Genomic DNA, 14,985 nt, shown 5'->3' on the forward strand with positions numbered 1-14,985 from the left:
GGGTCTGAAAGGATGTGTAGCTTTTAAGAAGCTGTTACTGAGAAAAGGAAACGGATTAAAAAAAGAAAGAAACAAAAATCTGAAAATCAAACAAAAAAGCTGCTGGTGCTCAAAGAACAATGGACTGACCATCCCAGAACCCAGATCTCAACAACATTGAATGTGTTTGAGATTACTGGATCATAAGAAGGAGAAAATCTTCTAACCATCTTCTAAAAGGTCTCTGACTTTTGAGTAGCACTGTACACATCTACATAAATGACTATACATAACCCACACTAACCCATAATTGTACTAATAAATGTAGTACTACATTCTGTCTCATGGCAAATGACATTGTCTAAATACAGGCCGGAGTACGTGTTTCTACAAACCTTTAATGGGACATAAACAATACAAATATAATTTATATTTAGCAGAGGTAAAAAATCATTTTAGAAGATTCAAAGTGCATGTGCACTAGTAAAATAAGTTACATATATATTTATATACTCAGTGTATCTGTAATATATGTTAGTGTATGTATGCCATATCCCATGTATGCATAATGTCACTGTCAAAACAAAAACAAAACAAAAAACACATGAATCTCCTTTTTCTTTCGATTGTTATCTTTCCTCATCATTCAAGCACAACATCTGTCTTTGCGCTGTGTCAACGTTTCAGCGTGAATGGACCAATGGAAACAGTCCAAAAATAACTTGGAAAAAAAATCTCACTACATTAACTTACATTATAAGTGTTTTATATAAGATACACCATCTTGGAGTTTTTTTGTTTGGACAGTAAAGACATACAATGACCAACCACTTCATTAAGAACACCTCCTTGTATCTGTAACTGCTTGTTCATTTTATAAAGTCCATTTACCGCAGAGGAGCATTTTGTAGTTCTACAGTTACAGACTGTAGTCCATCTGTTTCTCTGCATGCTTTGTTAGCCCCCTTTTACCCTGTTCTTCAGTGGTCATGGACCCCACCGGACCACCATGGAGCATGTATTATTTGGATGGTGGATGATTCTCAGCAATGCAGTGTCACTGGTGGCAGCTGTGCTATTGTCTCTGACTTTACATCCACAAGGTGGACCAACAGGAGTGTCTAATAGAGTGGACAGTGAGTGGACACAGTGTTTAAAAACTCCAGTGTTTGTGTTTGATCCACTTGTACCAGCGCAACACACACTAACACACCACCACCACATCAAATAGTACCTGCTCTGTGAGGGTCCATGGGGTTCCTGACCACTGAAGAACAGGGTAAAAGGGGGCTAACAAAGTATCAGAGAAACAGATGGACTACAGTCTGTAAGCGATCCTATCTGGTAAGTGGAGCTAACAAAATGGACAAAGAGTGAAGATACAAAGAGGTGCACTGAATGAAGTGGCCGTTTGGTGTATATAACATATATGTATTGTCATATATATATATATATATATTTTTTTTTCATTTGGGCTCAGATGGTGGAGCAGTTTCATTGCGGCTGCCCTGGGGGAGGTGGGGTCAGTATGGAGGAGGCATGTCTATGACCTCACCTTGGAGAACAGGTCGAAACATCCCAGCCTGCTGATGACACAATACACTTCTGGAAGGCGAGGTCCTTTCCCGCTCGGCTGCATAAGAGGAAAGATCAAACACATGAAATGGCAAAGAGCATGTAACAACAGACCGAAGCATTCACCATAATTTCCATAGTCAATATACAGACAGGCAGAGAGAGAGACAGAGAAAGAGTGAGAGGGAGAGAGAGATAGAGGGAGAGAGAGATAGAGGGGGAGAGAGAGCCATCCTCCTGGTAAACCACTTAAAACGGTGCTTCAAAAGGTAAAAACCACATCAGTGGGTTTAGGTGCGCCACAGTTTGCCTGCTGTTAAATTGACTTGTTATGAGGTTCTTTTTAAAACGTGAGGACTGAAGCATTAATGTAACGGCTCTATTCGGACTACACTGACCCCGGGCTGGATTTTATGATCTGTCTTCATGGTTAAACTTTACTTTCACATGGTGATAATCCACGGTCTCAAAGAACAGACAGTCCTCAGTATGAGTCCTCCATTCTAAACAACTAACAGGTGCAGCTGCACAACGTTAATGATTAGTCATACACAGTCCACTAAATAATCAAAGCCTAGCCTTTTTCTGAGGAACCAGTCAGGTTATTAGAACTGTCTTCCAGCACACACACACACACACACACACACACACACACACACACACAAAAGAATTCTCGATTCCACTTCTCCATATTAGGTATGCAATTCTCCTCTGCTGCCTTTTTACAAATGGATGATTAAGTCAAGCATGTGGAGCTGGGCTGAAATCCTCAGGAATGCTGCCCTGATGCCAGCCCCTGGACTTACTCCATGCAAAAAGTTCACCACAGGCCTGCTCTCAAACGGGACATCCACATCTACTCCAGGAAAAGAAACTCCAGCACTTTAGGTCCATTTTTATCAAATGTCTCAGAGCAAGAGAGATTCCCCTTCCTATGAGATCATATTCATACATTTACAGTACAGCGCAAATGTCCGAGACCACCCTTCGTTTATTTAAATTCCAGTCAAAATAACCATTAAGTACAAGTTATTCATTTTTCCGTAGATTAGACACATGATAATCCTCTTGCATAAGGAAGCGGAAAGTCAAAAGAAAAAAGTGGAAAAACAGGATTTTCCAAAACCGCAGCTCAAAAAATGACTAAAAGCTCCAAAGAGATGGGACTCTTCACATCTGTGCAAGACCTGATCGAACACCAAAACTATTTCCATCAGATAAACAGTGCTTGAAGTTTTCTTGTTTAAAAGAGGAAGAAAATCAAGCTCCGCTCTTTTCAGATCTTAAAAAATCTGAAAGAAATTGTCCATCTTTCCACTGTGAGAAGACTCAACGCTATGGATATGAAAGGATATGTAGCTGTTACTGAGAAAAGCAACTAGAAAAAAATAAGAGAAAACTTGCAAATCAAACAAAGAAGCTGTTGGTGCACTCAGAACAATGGACTGGCCACCCCAGAGCCCAGACCTCAACATCATTTAAAGTGTTTAGGATTTTTCTGGATCATGAGAAGCAGAAAATTCAACCAACATCCAAGACTGAACTATGGAGGTGTGGAAAAATATCCCTGCAGATTTCTTTGAAAATTGGGAGCATAATAAAGGCAACGAGTGGAGACATTAAATACTGAAAAAACGAAATTTTGCATAATTGCATGTTTTCTGTTTTTTTCCAGATTATGAAAAGTAAATCACGTGTACTTGAGGGCTGTTTTGTCTAGAAATTATAAGAACGAAGAGTGGGCGCTGACTATTACACATTACCGTATAAGCCATGCACTGCTCCTAGCACTGACCCTCAGAGGTTTGAAACATATGGCTTTTCTGCTAGGTGCTCAGAAGCTTCCGTGGTAGCTCATCAAGTGGATAACTGATTTTCCATGCTTTAATACACAGTCACAAACTGAAACCTGTCACGTAACAAAGGCAGATCACACGCGCTGGCGAGAGTTCAAAGAGTTCGCCTGTACTGATGAGATCCTTAACTCCACAGCTCATAGTCAAGCATGCTAAGCTATTTCCAAACAAAGCAAAAACCGGGGATCGCCATAAAACTACAAAAGAAAACAACTTACTGCATCTTTCTCTACACTGACAAACATTTCTTTTCGTTCTTCTCCTGAGAAAGTCCCGTTAAACCGAGGGGGGAAATGTTTATGAGCAGCTGCTCCTCTTTGAGCAAAAAGAGAAGGAAAGAAAAAGATACAGCCTGACTCGCACTGAAGTGGCTGACCAGTCATCATTTAAACTTCATTCATGGGCTCACCCTGTAATTACAGTGACGCAACATATGATGTATGTGTAGTGTCAGAAACCCAAACCCAACAAACACTACCAAACAAATGGAGCAAAGAAAGAGGAAATAACGAGGTGAGCAGGGACTTACCAGGAGCCGCCTGCAGTACCCAAAGCGCCGGCTGCCATCTTCTCCAGTCAGCATGAAGGAGAACGTCTCACTGTACCAAAACAAACAAATCATACCCGCATTACTATTTCATTTTTGCAGGGGAAAAGTATTCAAACCCAGCAGGGTAGAAACCGTGTTGACGCTGGTGGCTTAGTTAAGATTCACAAGCATCATGGGGAGGAGGTGAGGCAGCTGGGGTTCCATGCAGGAGAACCAATTACCTGCACTGGAATTACTAAGAGAAAATAGTTTGGGGTGAATTGGTTTTTTCATTCTGAGGCTAAACGCAAATAAATTTTTATAAGCACACACTGCCTAAAAAGAGCAATTACAGTTTAATTATGAATGATTATGAACGGGGTGGGAAAGCCACATGCATCTTTTAGCCTGATATAGCTGTTATGGAACAGTAATTAAGCAGAGCAAGTCCAACAGAATAATTTCTGGCTAAACACATGGTAAAGTCATAAGGGGCATAACAGCTCTCACCTCAAACCTTGACTGTGCTTTTGGAAAAGATGCAGTCAAGCAGAAGAAGAAAGACTTTCAGTGGTTAGTCATGTGTAGGCAGAGGCAGAGAGACTGAACGGCTGGTACTGAGGGGGCAATACCTGCTGTACTCAGACACGGGGCTCCAGTCCTTCGCGTCTGGGAAGCAGAACTGGGGGATGGCTTTGAGACGCTGCTCGGCTTCTCTCATCTGCTTGGTGGGCCTCTCTAGCTGCATGAATAAGACAAAAAGGACAACTATCAGACAAAAAAAAACAACTCTTTCTGCTATTTCTCTGCAGTTCCCCCACCACTGCTATGTGAAATATGTCTGGAACGGTCATCTCCCACACAAGGTCATTCCCCCTTCCTTGTCCCCAGTGCCCCACTATTCCAATTCAAGATGATGACGTCAGTAGGGTCGACCCTCAAGCTGGCAGACAGCCAACATATTTTCAGTTTCTCAAGGGGACACCGTCACTGAACCATATCTAAGCTAATTAAATCCCCATTTCGGCATACCTAAACACTTGCTGGCTGTGGCAACGGTCTCCTGGCAACAGGTCTTTTATACAATCTCAAATGCGAAGGAAAAGCCAAAATATTCTATCTCTAAATCTGAACCAATGGCAGTGATGCACACTTAACAGACTGAAACCAAACAGTTCTAAAGTGTCTACAGAAATTAAAACCACTACATGAACAGAAGCCACTCCATGATGATTTGGTGTTCAGATAAAAACACCGAACATCAAAACGTCGTCAAATCATTACCTTGGGGAACTGGTAGGTGACCTCTGGGATGTAGGAGTTCTTAGTGGGCTTCTTCTTCAACGACACCACTACAAAGTACTCAAACAGCTCGCGCTCCTGCCACTCGATAAGCTGGAGCTCCAGCGTGCGATAGCTGGGCGCCCGACGTAGCATGGACTGTAACTTCAGCAGCCTCTGAGTGTGAGCTGAGGACACAGAGCACCAATATTGAAGATGAGCACTTCATCATGCCCAAGTAGCAGAGCCCAGATCAGACTGCTTACAGTACTAAATATCACTCATAGTTATGTCACAAAATGTATGTACATTAAGGGCAAGATGTACAAAGGCTTTTGCACCAGGTTTCAGGCATAATGAGGACAGATTCTACCCAAAAATGCATCATGTACGAAACAGATGGCGCTATCCGAACAAAACCTTGTTCTTCCAAAATGACAAATGAAGTGAATATAACACTTTTTTTTCCTAGTAATTTTGGAACATTTCTGTTGGACTATTCACCATTAAATTTCAACACATGCAAAATTAAAAAAAGTAAAAAAGGAGATCTGGTTTTGTGCAACAACACCACGAAAACACAAATGTGCTTCCAGCCTCATACATCAGCATTTCAGGAAGAATTGTGCAAAACATGGATTACACAAAAAAATGGAGATATGGAGATTATCAGAAATGTGGCTGATTACATAATCCATTTGATGAGAAGTCACAACATAAATCTCCTCCACCTCTTAAACTAGGTATACATGGGCATTAGTGTCTTAAGAGTTGCTGGGAGACTTTCATTAGCAAAGCCAGCGTTAGCAACCAGACGGATACACAGGCACGTGCTCCGTTCACGTTGTGACTCCTGCGGCATTCACCTCCTGTGTTACTGTTCCTCTTCTCTTTTCTGAGCCAGACTGGAATTACACCCCGGCAGAATGTTATGGTGGGAAAGAACTTCATTTACTAATACTGACATCTCTTCATCACGGAACTTATCTTCTCTTTCGTTCCATGATTGTTGATGGCTGCGCTTTTTCATTATTTCCTTCTAAACCCTGCACCTCACAGGCATGAACCTCTGAAGCTGTGCATCATTCTGCCCATGATAGGAACTCTGGGTCTAAGTGTTTCTCTCTATTGAAAAAAAAGAGCGCCGTCACTGCATCCTGTGATGAACAAAAATATCCAAAACCCGTTACGGACTAACACCTAAAACTGTCACTGGATCTTAATTTGAATTTAGTCTTTTAGAAGTAAAAAATTATATATTTTTTGAGAAAATAAATATATTAATAGTCAAAATATGAATAAAGCTAAGAAAAATCTCGAAATTACATACAAATGATATCACATGAAAGTAAGTCTATTAAACATCTATAACAACACCAGATATTCAAACTATAAGCTACTACTCTGAAAGTAACTGAATACCATACCTGAAAGCTCGCTGGCCTGTGTGGTGTATTCTGGTGAGGCTGAGGTCCTTTGATATCAGTATACATCTGTGTTAGCTTGCATGTACCAATATTCATATTGCTAATACTGCAAGTATTTACTGACCTTATAATTCAGAGTTTCCAGTGACAATCAGTGGAAAAATGTACGTACAAAATATAACAGGTTTGGAGAAAACCTGCTTAGATACAGAGTTCCTCATTATTAGGCAGTCCTGTGCACAGTTTGCATGGTTAGCTACAGTGTTAGTAAACGTTACGCTAATTTCAGATGTACTGTGGCCACATCAGGTCTCATGTACGCACATCTGGTGCATATATACTGCCAGACAATCCTTTCTAAGATGTCCTGATGTGAAAATGTATTAATATATTGCAATTACAACATTATTTGTGTTGTCTTTAGGATCAACAGCTAACGTAGGATGTTGGCAGCCAGTTAAAGTCTTACAAGGGATATCTGATAACAGCAAACCCTCTGGAGAGCGTTCTGGAGACATTAACTTATGATGCACATTCAGGGTCATGTACAGTTGGATGCTCTGAGGAACAAAGGCTTTGATGACTATAAAATTAAATAAAATAACACTTAAACAAAACAAACCGCCCACCAGGGACCATTATTCAGCAACATGTGCTGAACCCCTCACCTTTGAACCTGTCATCAGAGTCACTCTCACTCTCACTGTTGTCATCTGCAAACAGAAAAAAAAAATTATTTGATGTCAAAGGGCAATTTGGCAGAGCTATGCTTGGACCGAGCACTGACCCCTGGGGCACTATTTGGAAAGCTAATGTATTATCAGTGAAAACCTCTACCTCTTAGAGAAGCAGTCTCTATATTGTTGAGCGAGAGTTTCTTTAGTCTCTTCTTGCCTCTTTTCGTGCAGTAGATAGAGTTTATTCTCTGCACCACCTGATGAGGGAAAAAATGATGTTGGTGAACACTGGAGGAATGCGGGTGAAGTCTAAAGTGAGTCATAGGAACACTCAGTAAATCCTGTGACAGTACGGGATATCAGAACCTGTAAATCTCCGACACTTAATCCTGTTTCTTTGGTGTACCATGAAGGGACTTAAACATCCAACCTTGTGGTTGTGGTTATGAGTCATTTTACCACTGCAATTCTGGCACGGCCCACAAACATCATTCATAAGCTGTTGTCATTATAGCTGTGTTAGTGTGATTGTTCAGACTACGAATAACCTTTTAGAACCGTTCAAGAGGCAAAGAAATCTTGAAACGTCTACCCAATCCTGCAAATCCTTTAAGAATCCTCTAAACTAAACTTTAAAGGTGATTTAAAGATGATTGAAGCATAACAAGCTGCTCAAACAGCTACGTCACTAGTGGAGGCACCTTGAAACACTCCTGAAAAACAGTTTGTATCTCAACATATCTAAACCAAATTATTTCTTTCAGATTTTACTGATTGCATCTTAAACCGGTCTGACTTCATTTTATATGGGACTGTTGTTGATAAGTATTTAATGAAATGCATACTGTGCTCATTACAGCTGTCGGTTCAGCTACAACTACTGGTCCAATATGTAGCTCAGGAAAAACAGTGAAACTTAATCTCTCAGTCCTTCAGGGCAAGAGACCGAAAGTGGTATGGCGCCCTGTTTGGTGCAGTTATGTGAACTTGAGCAATGAGTTACATGTTTTTCTTTCCTTTTTTTTACCTTACAGCTAATATTTATGAACTTTAAAATGGACTGTGCCAGAGAAGAGAGCACTTTCCCCAGAAACATCTGCTTCCACAAAGTGAGACTCACAGTACTGCTACATATTTCCCCAGTTACGAGCAACTATGATTAGATTGCTGTGACCGAAGGTCTGACTGCAATAAAAACAGAATATGCTGCAATATGTTAACTGTAGATTAACTTTGTATACTGCAGTAAGCAAATACTGTGCCGTGCAAAAGAATTCAACCCCTTTAAAAATCACCAGGTCTGTCTGGGTTATGATGACACTTTGATATTTTGTGTTGTGTCATTTATTATAAAAGGCTAAAAATTCAAAATGAATGAATTAATTTAAAATGACACTGCCTTAATGTAAGAAAATATTCTGTGATAAAAAAAAATGACTAGCTGAACAATGCTGCTTGCATAAGTATTCAACCCCTGTGCTGTGGCAGCTCCAAGTTTAGATATATGAAAGATGCGCTAACGAGGACACACTTGGCTTACAACTGGTCCTCACCTGTGAATCGTTAAGACGTTCAACTTTTCTAGATGAAAGACCCCCTTTACCAAAGTACCATTGTTCAGACTGTGAATCTGAACCCTGAGAAGTCTGTCTCTCAAAACTCAGCACCAGAGCATAAAGAGGGAAGCCACAGTAAGGCCAAAATCACTCTGAATGAGCCACAGAGTTCAGTGGCTGAAATCGGAGTGAAGGTGCACCAGAGAACGATATCAGGAGCTCTGGTTTAGGTGACTAGGTGACTAGAAAGAGGCCACTACAGAAGAAAAAACACTAATAATTACTTCTTTAACAAACATCCCAACAGTGGGTGGCAGCATCATGTGGTGGGGATACTTGTCCTCAGCAGGACCTGGGTATCTTGTTAAAATGTGGATGGTGCAAAATACAGAGAGATACTGCAAGATAACCTGATCCAGTCTGCTAAAAAAACTAAAGCTTTAGAGAAACTCCACCTTTCATCAGAACAGTGATCCCAAGCACAAGGCCAAGGCGACAGAGCATGAGTGGAACAGCAAAAAGGTGAATGTTCTACATGTTCTACATGTTCTCCAATCCAATCGAGAATCTGTGGCACTGTGTGAGAAATGGCAGTGTCATTGAACCAAGCTGAACAACCTGGTGCCAATCTGCCATGAATAATGGGTGAAAGTCACTCTGAAATAATGTGCAAAGGTGGTACAAACTGACTCTAACAGACTTATTGCTATTGCTGCAAATGGTGGTTCTACCAAGTAAGTCTAAATGTGTTGAAACCTTACACAAGGAGCATTTTCCAGTTATTAAAGAATGGTGGAACAGTCTCAACAGTCATTTGTAATCCAGAGAAATCTGGTGGCTTGTAAGGAGGTTGAATACCTGAATGGCACTGCATAATATACATATATATATAGGTCATTCTAATACAGTTATCCAAGGAGGTTTGCTCCACTCTACCTTGGGGATCCGTCTCTGTCTGCGGGAGGCCAGCGTGTCACTGGCACTGCTCAGGCTGTCATCCAGCAGCCCACAGGAGGGCGAGGCCATGTCCAGCTGGGGAAGCAGCAACATGTCATCGTGACTGTGCCTCTTAGACAAGCGGGACAAGCGGTGGCTCTTCCTGTCAGCAGGGCCCGGGAGCCGCAACGACTGACTGCTTGGCTTAGATGGGAGCTGGAGGCAGAGGAGAAAAGAAGAACATTAGGCTGTGTCCAAAAATGGAACCCAAACTGAAATGTGATGCACTATAAGATGGTGTTATAACCTCTTAGATAATCTCCAGTAAGGTGTGCAGTGTGTCATACAGGGAATTGTTTAATTACATGAACAGTGTGTTTAGGCTGTGACCTTATATGTTTACTTGAATTTAATCAACTGTATAAAAAGGGTAGGATCGATATGACAAATCTGTCACCAATAACGATCAATACGACAAATCTGTCACCAGTTAAGCCCATATTGATGGCAGGGAGTGAAAAATTCTGGTAAACAGTGATCTAATATGTTAAAAATTCAACAGATGTAAGTTTGTAAATCAATGTAAATTGTCAAATTTCTTAAACCTAAAATCTTACATTTATTAAACAACAGAAACACAAAGTCTTAAATACCATAAATATTGCAGCACCAGCTTTCCAGTATTAGTTTTTTAGTTTTAGTGTTTTTTATTTTTATTACTTTTTTACACGGCTAGTTTTCATTTTAGTAACAGTTTTAGACAACTATAACAGTCTTGCCAGGCACAGGTCCACACTGCGTTCCGTGGAGCAGATGATCTGATCGTTGTTATAAAGGGAGTTGTAGAGTTACCTGGGGAGGTGTAGTGGACTTCCTGTCCTGGGATGTCCATATCCTGTTGAGCGAGTCGTTAGACCTCTCGGGTAACAGCCGGGACTTGCGGCCCGCGCCTCTCCCCTTCAGATCCACATCCTCGTACGGATTCTCTTTCATAGACTCTGAGAGAGAGAGAGAGAGAGAGAGAGAGAGAGAGAGAGAGAGAGAGAGAGAGACTCAGACTAAAAGCAAACATTGGCAACTCAAAAGTAGACTTGAAAGGAAGGAAGGTAAGGGGGTCTTCTTAAAGAGTGAGTGGGAGGGAGACAGATTCAGAGGGAGAGGGCAGGGGGCAAGAAGGAGTGAATGGAGCAGCGAGGGGCATCCAGTGAGACAGCTATTGAGGGCTTTGAGCAGATGAGTCACCCAGGTTTACTTCTGGCAGGCTTGAAGCTCAAGTGCATTGTCTCCATGAAATAGTTTCTGTTGAACGCAGGTCCTCAGACTCCACGACGCATCCAGCACAACGGGCCAATGATACGCTAACATAGGAGCATGTAGACGGACCACTGTGTCCTCAGAGTCCTGAAGCATCAGCATACAGATCCCCTCACACTGTGCTTTACCATAAAGCATAACCAACCACAGCAACAATCACAATCACAGCCATGAGCACATCAGGGATGAGTAGCAGTTTGATTAGTAATGAAAATCAAACTGTAAATAACTTCTCTCTAGTGTCATAAGTTCTCGTATTTAAGGAGACGTTTTAAATATGTAATTAATTAAAGGATGTCTGATTTCTATACTCCACCAGAGGACAGTTCAGAGCCTGCGTCTTACCTATTTTAGTGACGGAAACACAGAAAGACTACTGCAGCCACCTAAAGAAGAGACGACACAAGAAGAGAAGCGCCTTACAGCAATCGCAGCTTTACTATAGATGAAGCTTTGTATTAATGTGTTAATAAACATGAACCTCAACTTCATTTTACCTTCTATTTTTATTCACAAGGTGAAACAAGGCACAATGTGATCAGGCTAGTAATGATAGCCGAGGCAACAGATGCTTGGTATTCGTCTGTTATTAGGGGTGTAGGAAAATAGTAACACTTGAGTATCACGATATTATGTTTCGTGATACTGTATCAGTTCTCAAAAACACAGTAATGATTTTGTAAATAAATAGTTAACACATGCAAAGATTCATGGCAGATAGTGGTTCACTTTGTGGTGTGTTTAAACCCCCAATCGCTAGTGTTGCAGTCTGTCTTCAGCCATTAGACTCTCACATTTCAACTTAAACAAGCAGCATAAAGGCTGCACCGCTAACATTAGCATTAGCTGAGTAGGAACACCAGATAACGTGCAGAGAGGAGAATTAACACCCTCTAATATCTTCTGGATTTCTCAAACGCTAGAGGGCGCTCCCGAGTGAGTCCAAAATGAATGGGTTAAGATGAAGCATTTTAGCAATATCATAGTTCATAAATGCTTAAACATTTTTAATGTAAAAGAATATTTCCTGAACACAGAGCAGCATAAATCATTTTAACACAGCTGTTATATTTTTAAGAGCTTTTAAACTCGAGTTATAGGAGTTTAAAACGGCATCTTATGTATGTTCATAACGTCAGTGAGCGCGAACAGCCAATGAGCTGCTCCGCTCGTCAACCAATCAGCACTCAGTAGCAGTAATGTCAGCATTCTGCTGCCCAAAACCCGTTTGCAGTAGAACAATGGAAACAAACAGGTGAGTTTTCTTTGCTTTTTAGTGAAATACAAACTTCTACTTTCTAAAATTAAAGACAAGTAACTTTTCGTTTTAGCCGTTTAGCTCCATTCACCCCCATTCATTAAGGACTCGCTCACAGGCGCCCTCTGGTGTTTTGCAGTCATGTTTTTGATATAACGGGGGAAACAGGAAGAGGCTAAAGTCTTCATGAACCTGTTCTGGCAACGCTACCACCCATGGCTGAACAGTCAGACTGGTGTTCTAACAGTTTGTCCCACCCATCGAGCGAGCTGGTCTCTACTACTACAGTGTTCATGTTAATTCAGTCTTTCTTCAAGTCTCTGGTACAGTCTGTTGTATTATCCAGCTCAATATAACTTCTTACCCCCTGATAAAGTGATTTAATCCTGGTAATTTTTGGTAAGGAGATTTAGATGAGGCTGAATTGGCTTCCTAATCCTCAGCTCCTTGTTCGAATTTTCCCGTTCCACCTTAAATGGTGCAGTAGGTACTTTCTGGGGCCTAAGGCGTTATAATATCTGCTGCACAATTTAAGGTGGAATGGGAAACTTAGAACAAGAAGCTGGAAGGTCGAAGGAATGAATAGGAAGCTGGTGTGCAGCTTTGCGTGATTTAGGCTATCAAAATGTCCTACATACGGTTTCATGTAGAGCTCTACCTATAAATCTGCGCTACAGTAGGACTTTTATTTTATTTTAACTGATTTAAGCAAACGTTAATTCCTTTGTTCAGACTCCACAAAAAGCAGGGTTATGATGTTGGATGTTACAGGGACTGAGATAAATGAAAAGCAGATTCCACTGTTCTGACTGTATAAAAAGTAAACATTTTCTTTTGCTCAGATTTTATGCATATGGGGGTGGGGTTTTTTTTACACCATGACAGTTTTCCAAAAATTATATTAAAAAAAAAGCAATATATCTCTTTCCTTACAGCACAGCAATATATTAATGTCAGCATATCATATTGCCAGGTTCTTGTCAATTCACAGCCCTACTGTTTATCCTAAAGACTTCAAATTGACTGCCTTTCTCAGTGTAAATATGAAGTCACACGTTGGGTTTTATGGCTTTTTGCCAGCTGTTACTGAACGCAAAATAGCAAGCTGACAACTTCCCAGGCATTGTCCAGTGCTGGACGTTACTGCCTAGTGGCACTTATCAATGCCAAATGGTGGTGACATGTTCAACTTCATTGGACGGACGCTGCACACCACCTGACTAAGCCATCCAACGTGCTGTAACATCATTCAGTCCTGTGTGGACTGTCTTCCAAACAATAAATGCAAATCAACTACAATGCAAACAAAACGCCCAGTCCCAGATTACTCAAATATTTTTCAAATAATGCCTTACAACTTTTCTATTATTACATATGACTGAAATGCCCAAACATACAGCACAATAAAGAGGAAACAGCCAAGTTAAAAATACTAAATGATCCATAACTTCTACATTTGGCCGATTTACATCTGTAAAACAAGTTGGCAGCACTGCATGTATAGGAAGCCCTTAATAGGGTTTTATTGTGGGTAACAGTGAAAAGAAAATCTGCGTCTTGGTCCACGTCTGGAAGCAGAAAAGAACACGATGTGAAACAGTGAGCACCACTTCCACTCCAACATGTGCTCTGCATTCCAAAAACCTTTGGCCTGCTGCTGATCACTACAAACAAACGCTCGCTAGTGAAAGGCGGGACTCACAAAGCCCAAAAGCTTCACGAATCCCAAAAAAGCTTTACCCAAAGTGATGCCTAACTATACACCATCCTTAACATCTAGAACACAAAAATGACAATCATCAAGGCTCTTCCATCTCACTCAGAAGACAGACTGCTGAGAATCACGGTAAATTTAAAGCTGAGAGACAATGACAGGGCCGCAGTCACCCCAGAGTGCTCCATAACGCTCCCAAACGAAGCTACGTAATGACAACATGCTGGCAGAAATGATATGCCTCCCTGACCACCGATGTGCTGGTGGGTACTAATCAGTTTCTCTGCTTACAGAAACAAACACAAAGAGAGAGCTGGGCACGACTCACTAAAACACACACACCCATCACTCGCACACACAAGTACACACTGTGATTGCTCCTTTGTGTACACAAGACAGGCTTTCAAAGTGAACTGGACAGAGAGTTCAGACAGGGAAGCAGACAATGTGCGTATCACGTTACCAATAAAAACAACACACTGAAACTTCTACAGCCATTTTGTGAGCATTACAGCAGAAGCAGGCATTCATGTGGTGGTCAGAAGTTTCCTCTGAACCAAAGGGTTTGAGTTGTTTAAACACTCTGTGGCACCACTAAACTACAGTGTGCATCCATCAACCCAACCAGCAGATTCCATCATGTGAAAGGCCTGAAAATACACGTTACACAAAAGAAGTATTTCTGTAGAGACACTGATATTTACATCAACAGAAACCTGATTAGGGCGGCCACATGAGAGAAAATGGAAGTTTCTTTGAATGGAAGCCTTTGAGCTCATGCATTAAGCAAACATGCACAGCCTTTCTTCCAGGAGATTTGCATCAGTGTTGAATGTAATTTGACCCTGTCTGCAGGACCTATTTGACAGATCAATCATCACTA

General features: G+C 41.2%; 1 protein-coding gene across 3 annotated transcripts in view; it reads right to left on the bottom strand.

Moving 5' to 3' along the window:
- The window catches only part of dennd2b (DENN domain containing 2B), a 77,901-nt gene that overhangs the window by 18,319 nt on the left and 44,597 nt on the right, over positions 1–14,985 (bottom strand). For all 3 annotated transcript variants that reach the window (XM_036586904.1, XM_036586903.1, XM_036586905.1), the window contains 8 exons: positions 10,669–10,814; positions 9,817–10,032; positions 7,485–7,581; positions 7,316–7,360; positions 5,224–5,408; positions 4,572–4,681; positions 3,940–4,009; positions 1,535–1,612 (listed from right to left, as the gene is read on the bottom strand). In XM_036586904.1, coding sequence (XP_036442797.1) covers positions 1,535–1,612; positions 3,940–4,009; positions 4,572–4,681; positions 5,224–5,408; positions 7,316–7,360; positions 7,485–7,581; positions 9,817–10,032; positions 10,669–10,814 — 947 coding nt within the window. The remainder of the gene's footprint in view (positions 1–1,534; positions 1,613–3,939; positions 4,010–4,571; positions 4,682–5,223; positions 5,409–7,315; positions 7,361–7,484; positions 7,582–9,816; positions 10,033–10,668; positions 10,815–14,985) is intronic.

The sequence above is a fragment of the Colossoma macropomum genome, unplaced genomic scaffold, assembly GCF_904425465.1.
Source record: "Colossoma macropomum unplaced genomic scaffold, Colossoma_macropomum, whole genome shotgun sequence".
Classification (NCBI taxonomy): domain Eukaryota; kingdom Metazoa; phylum Chordata; class Actinopteri; order Characiformes; family Serrasalmidae; genus Colossoma; species Colossoma macropomum.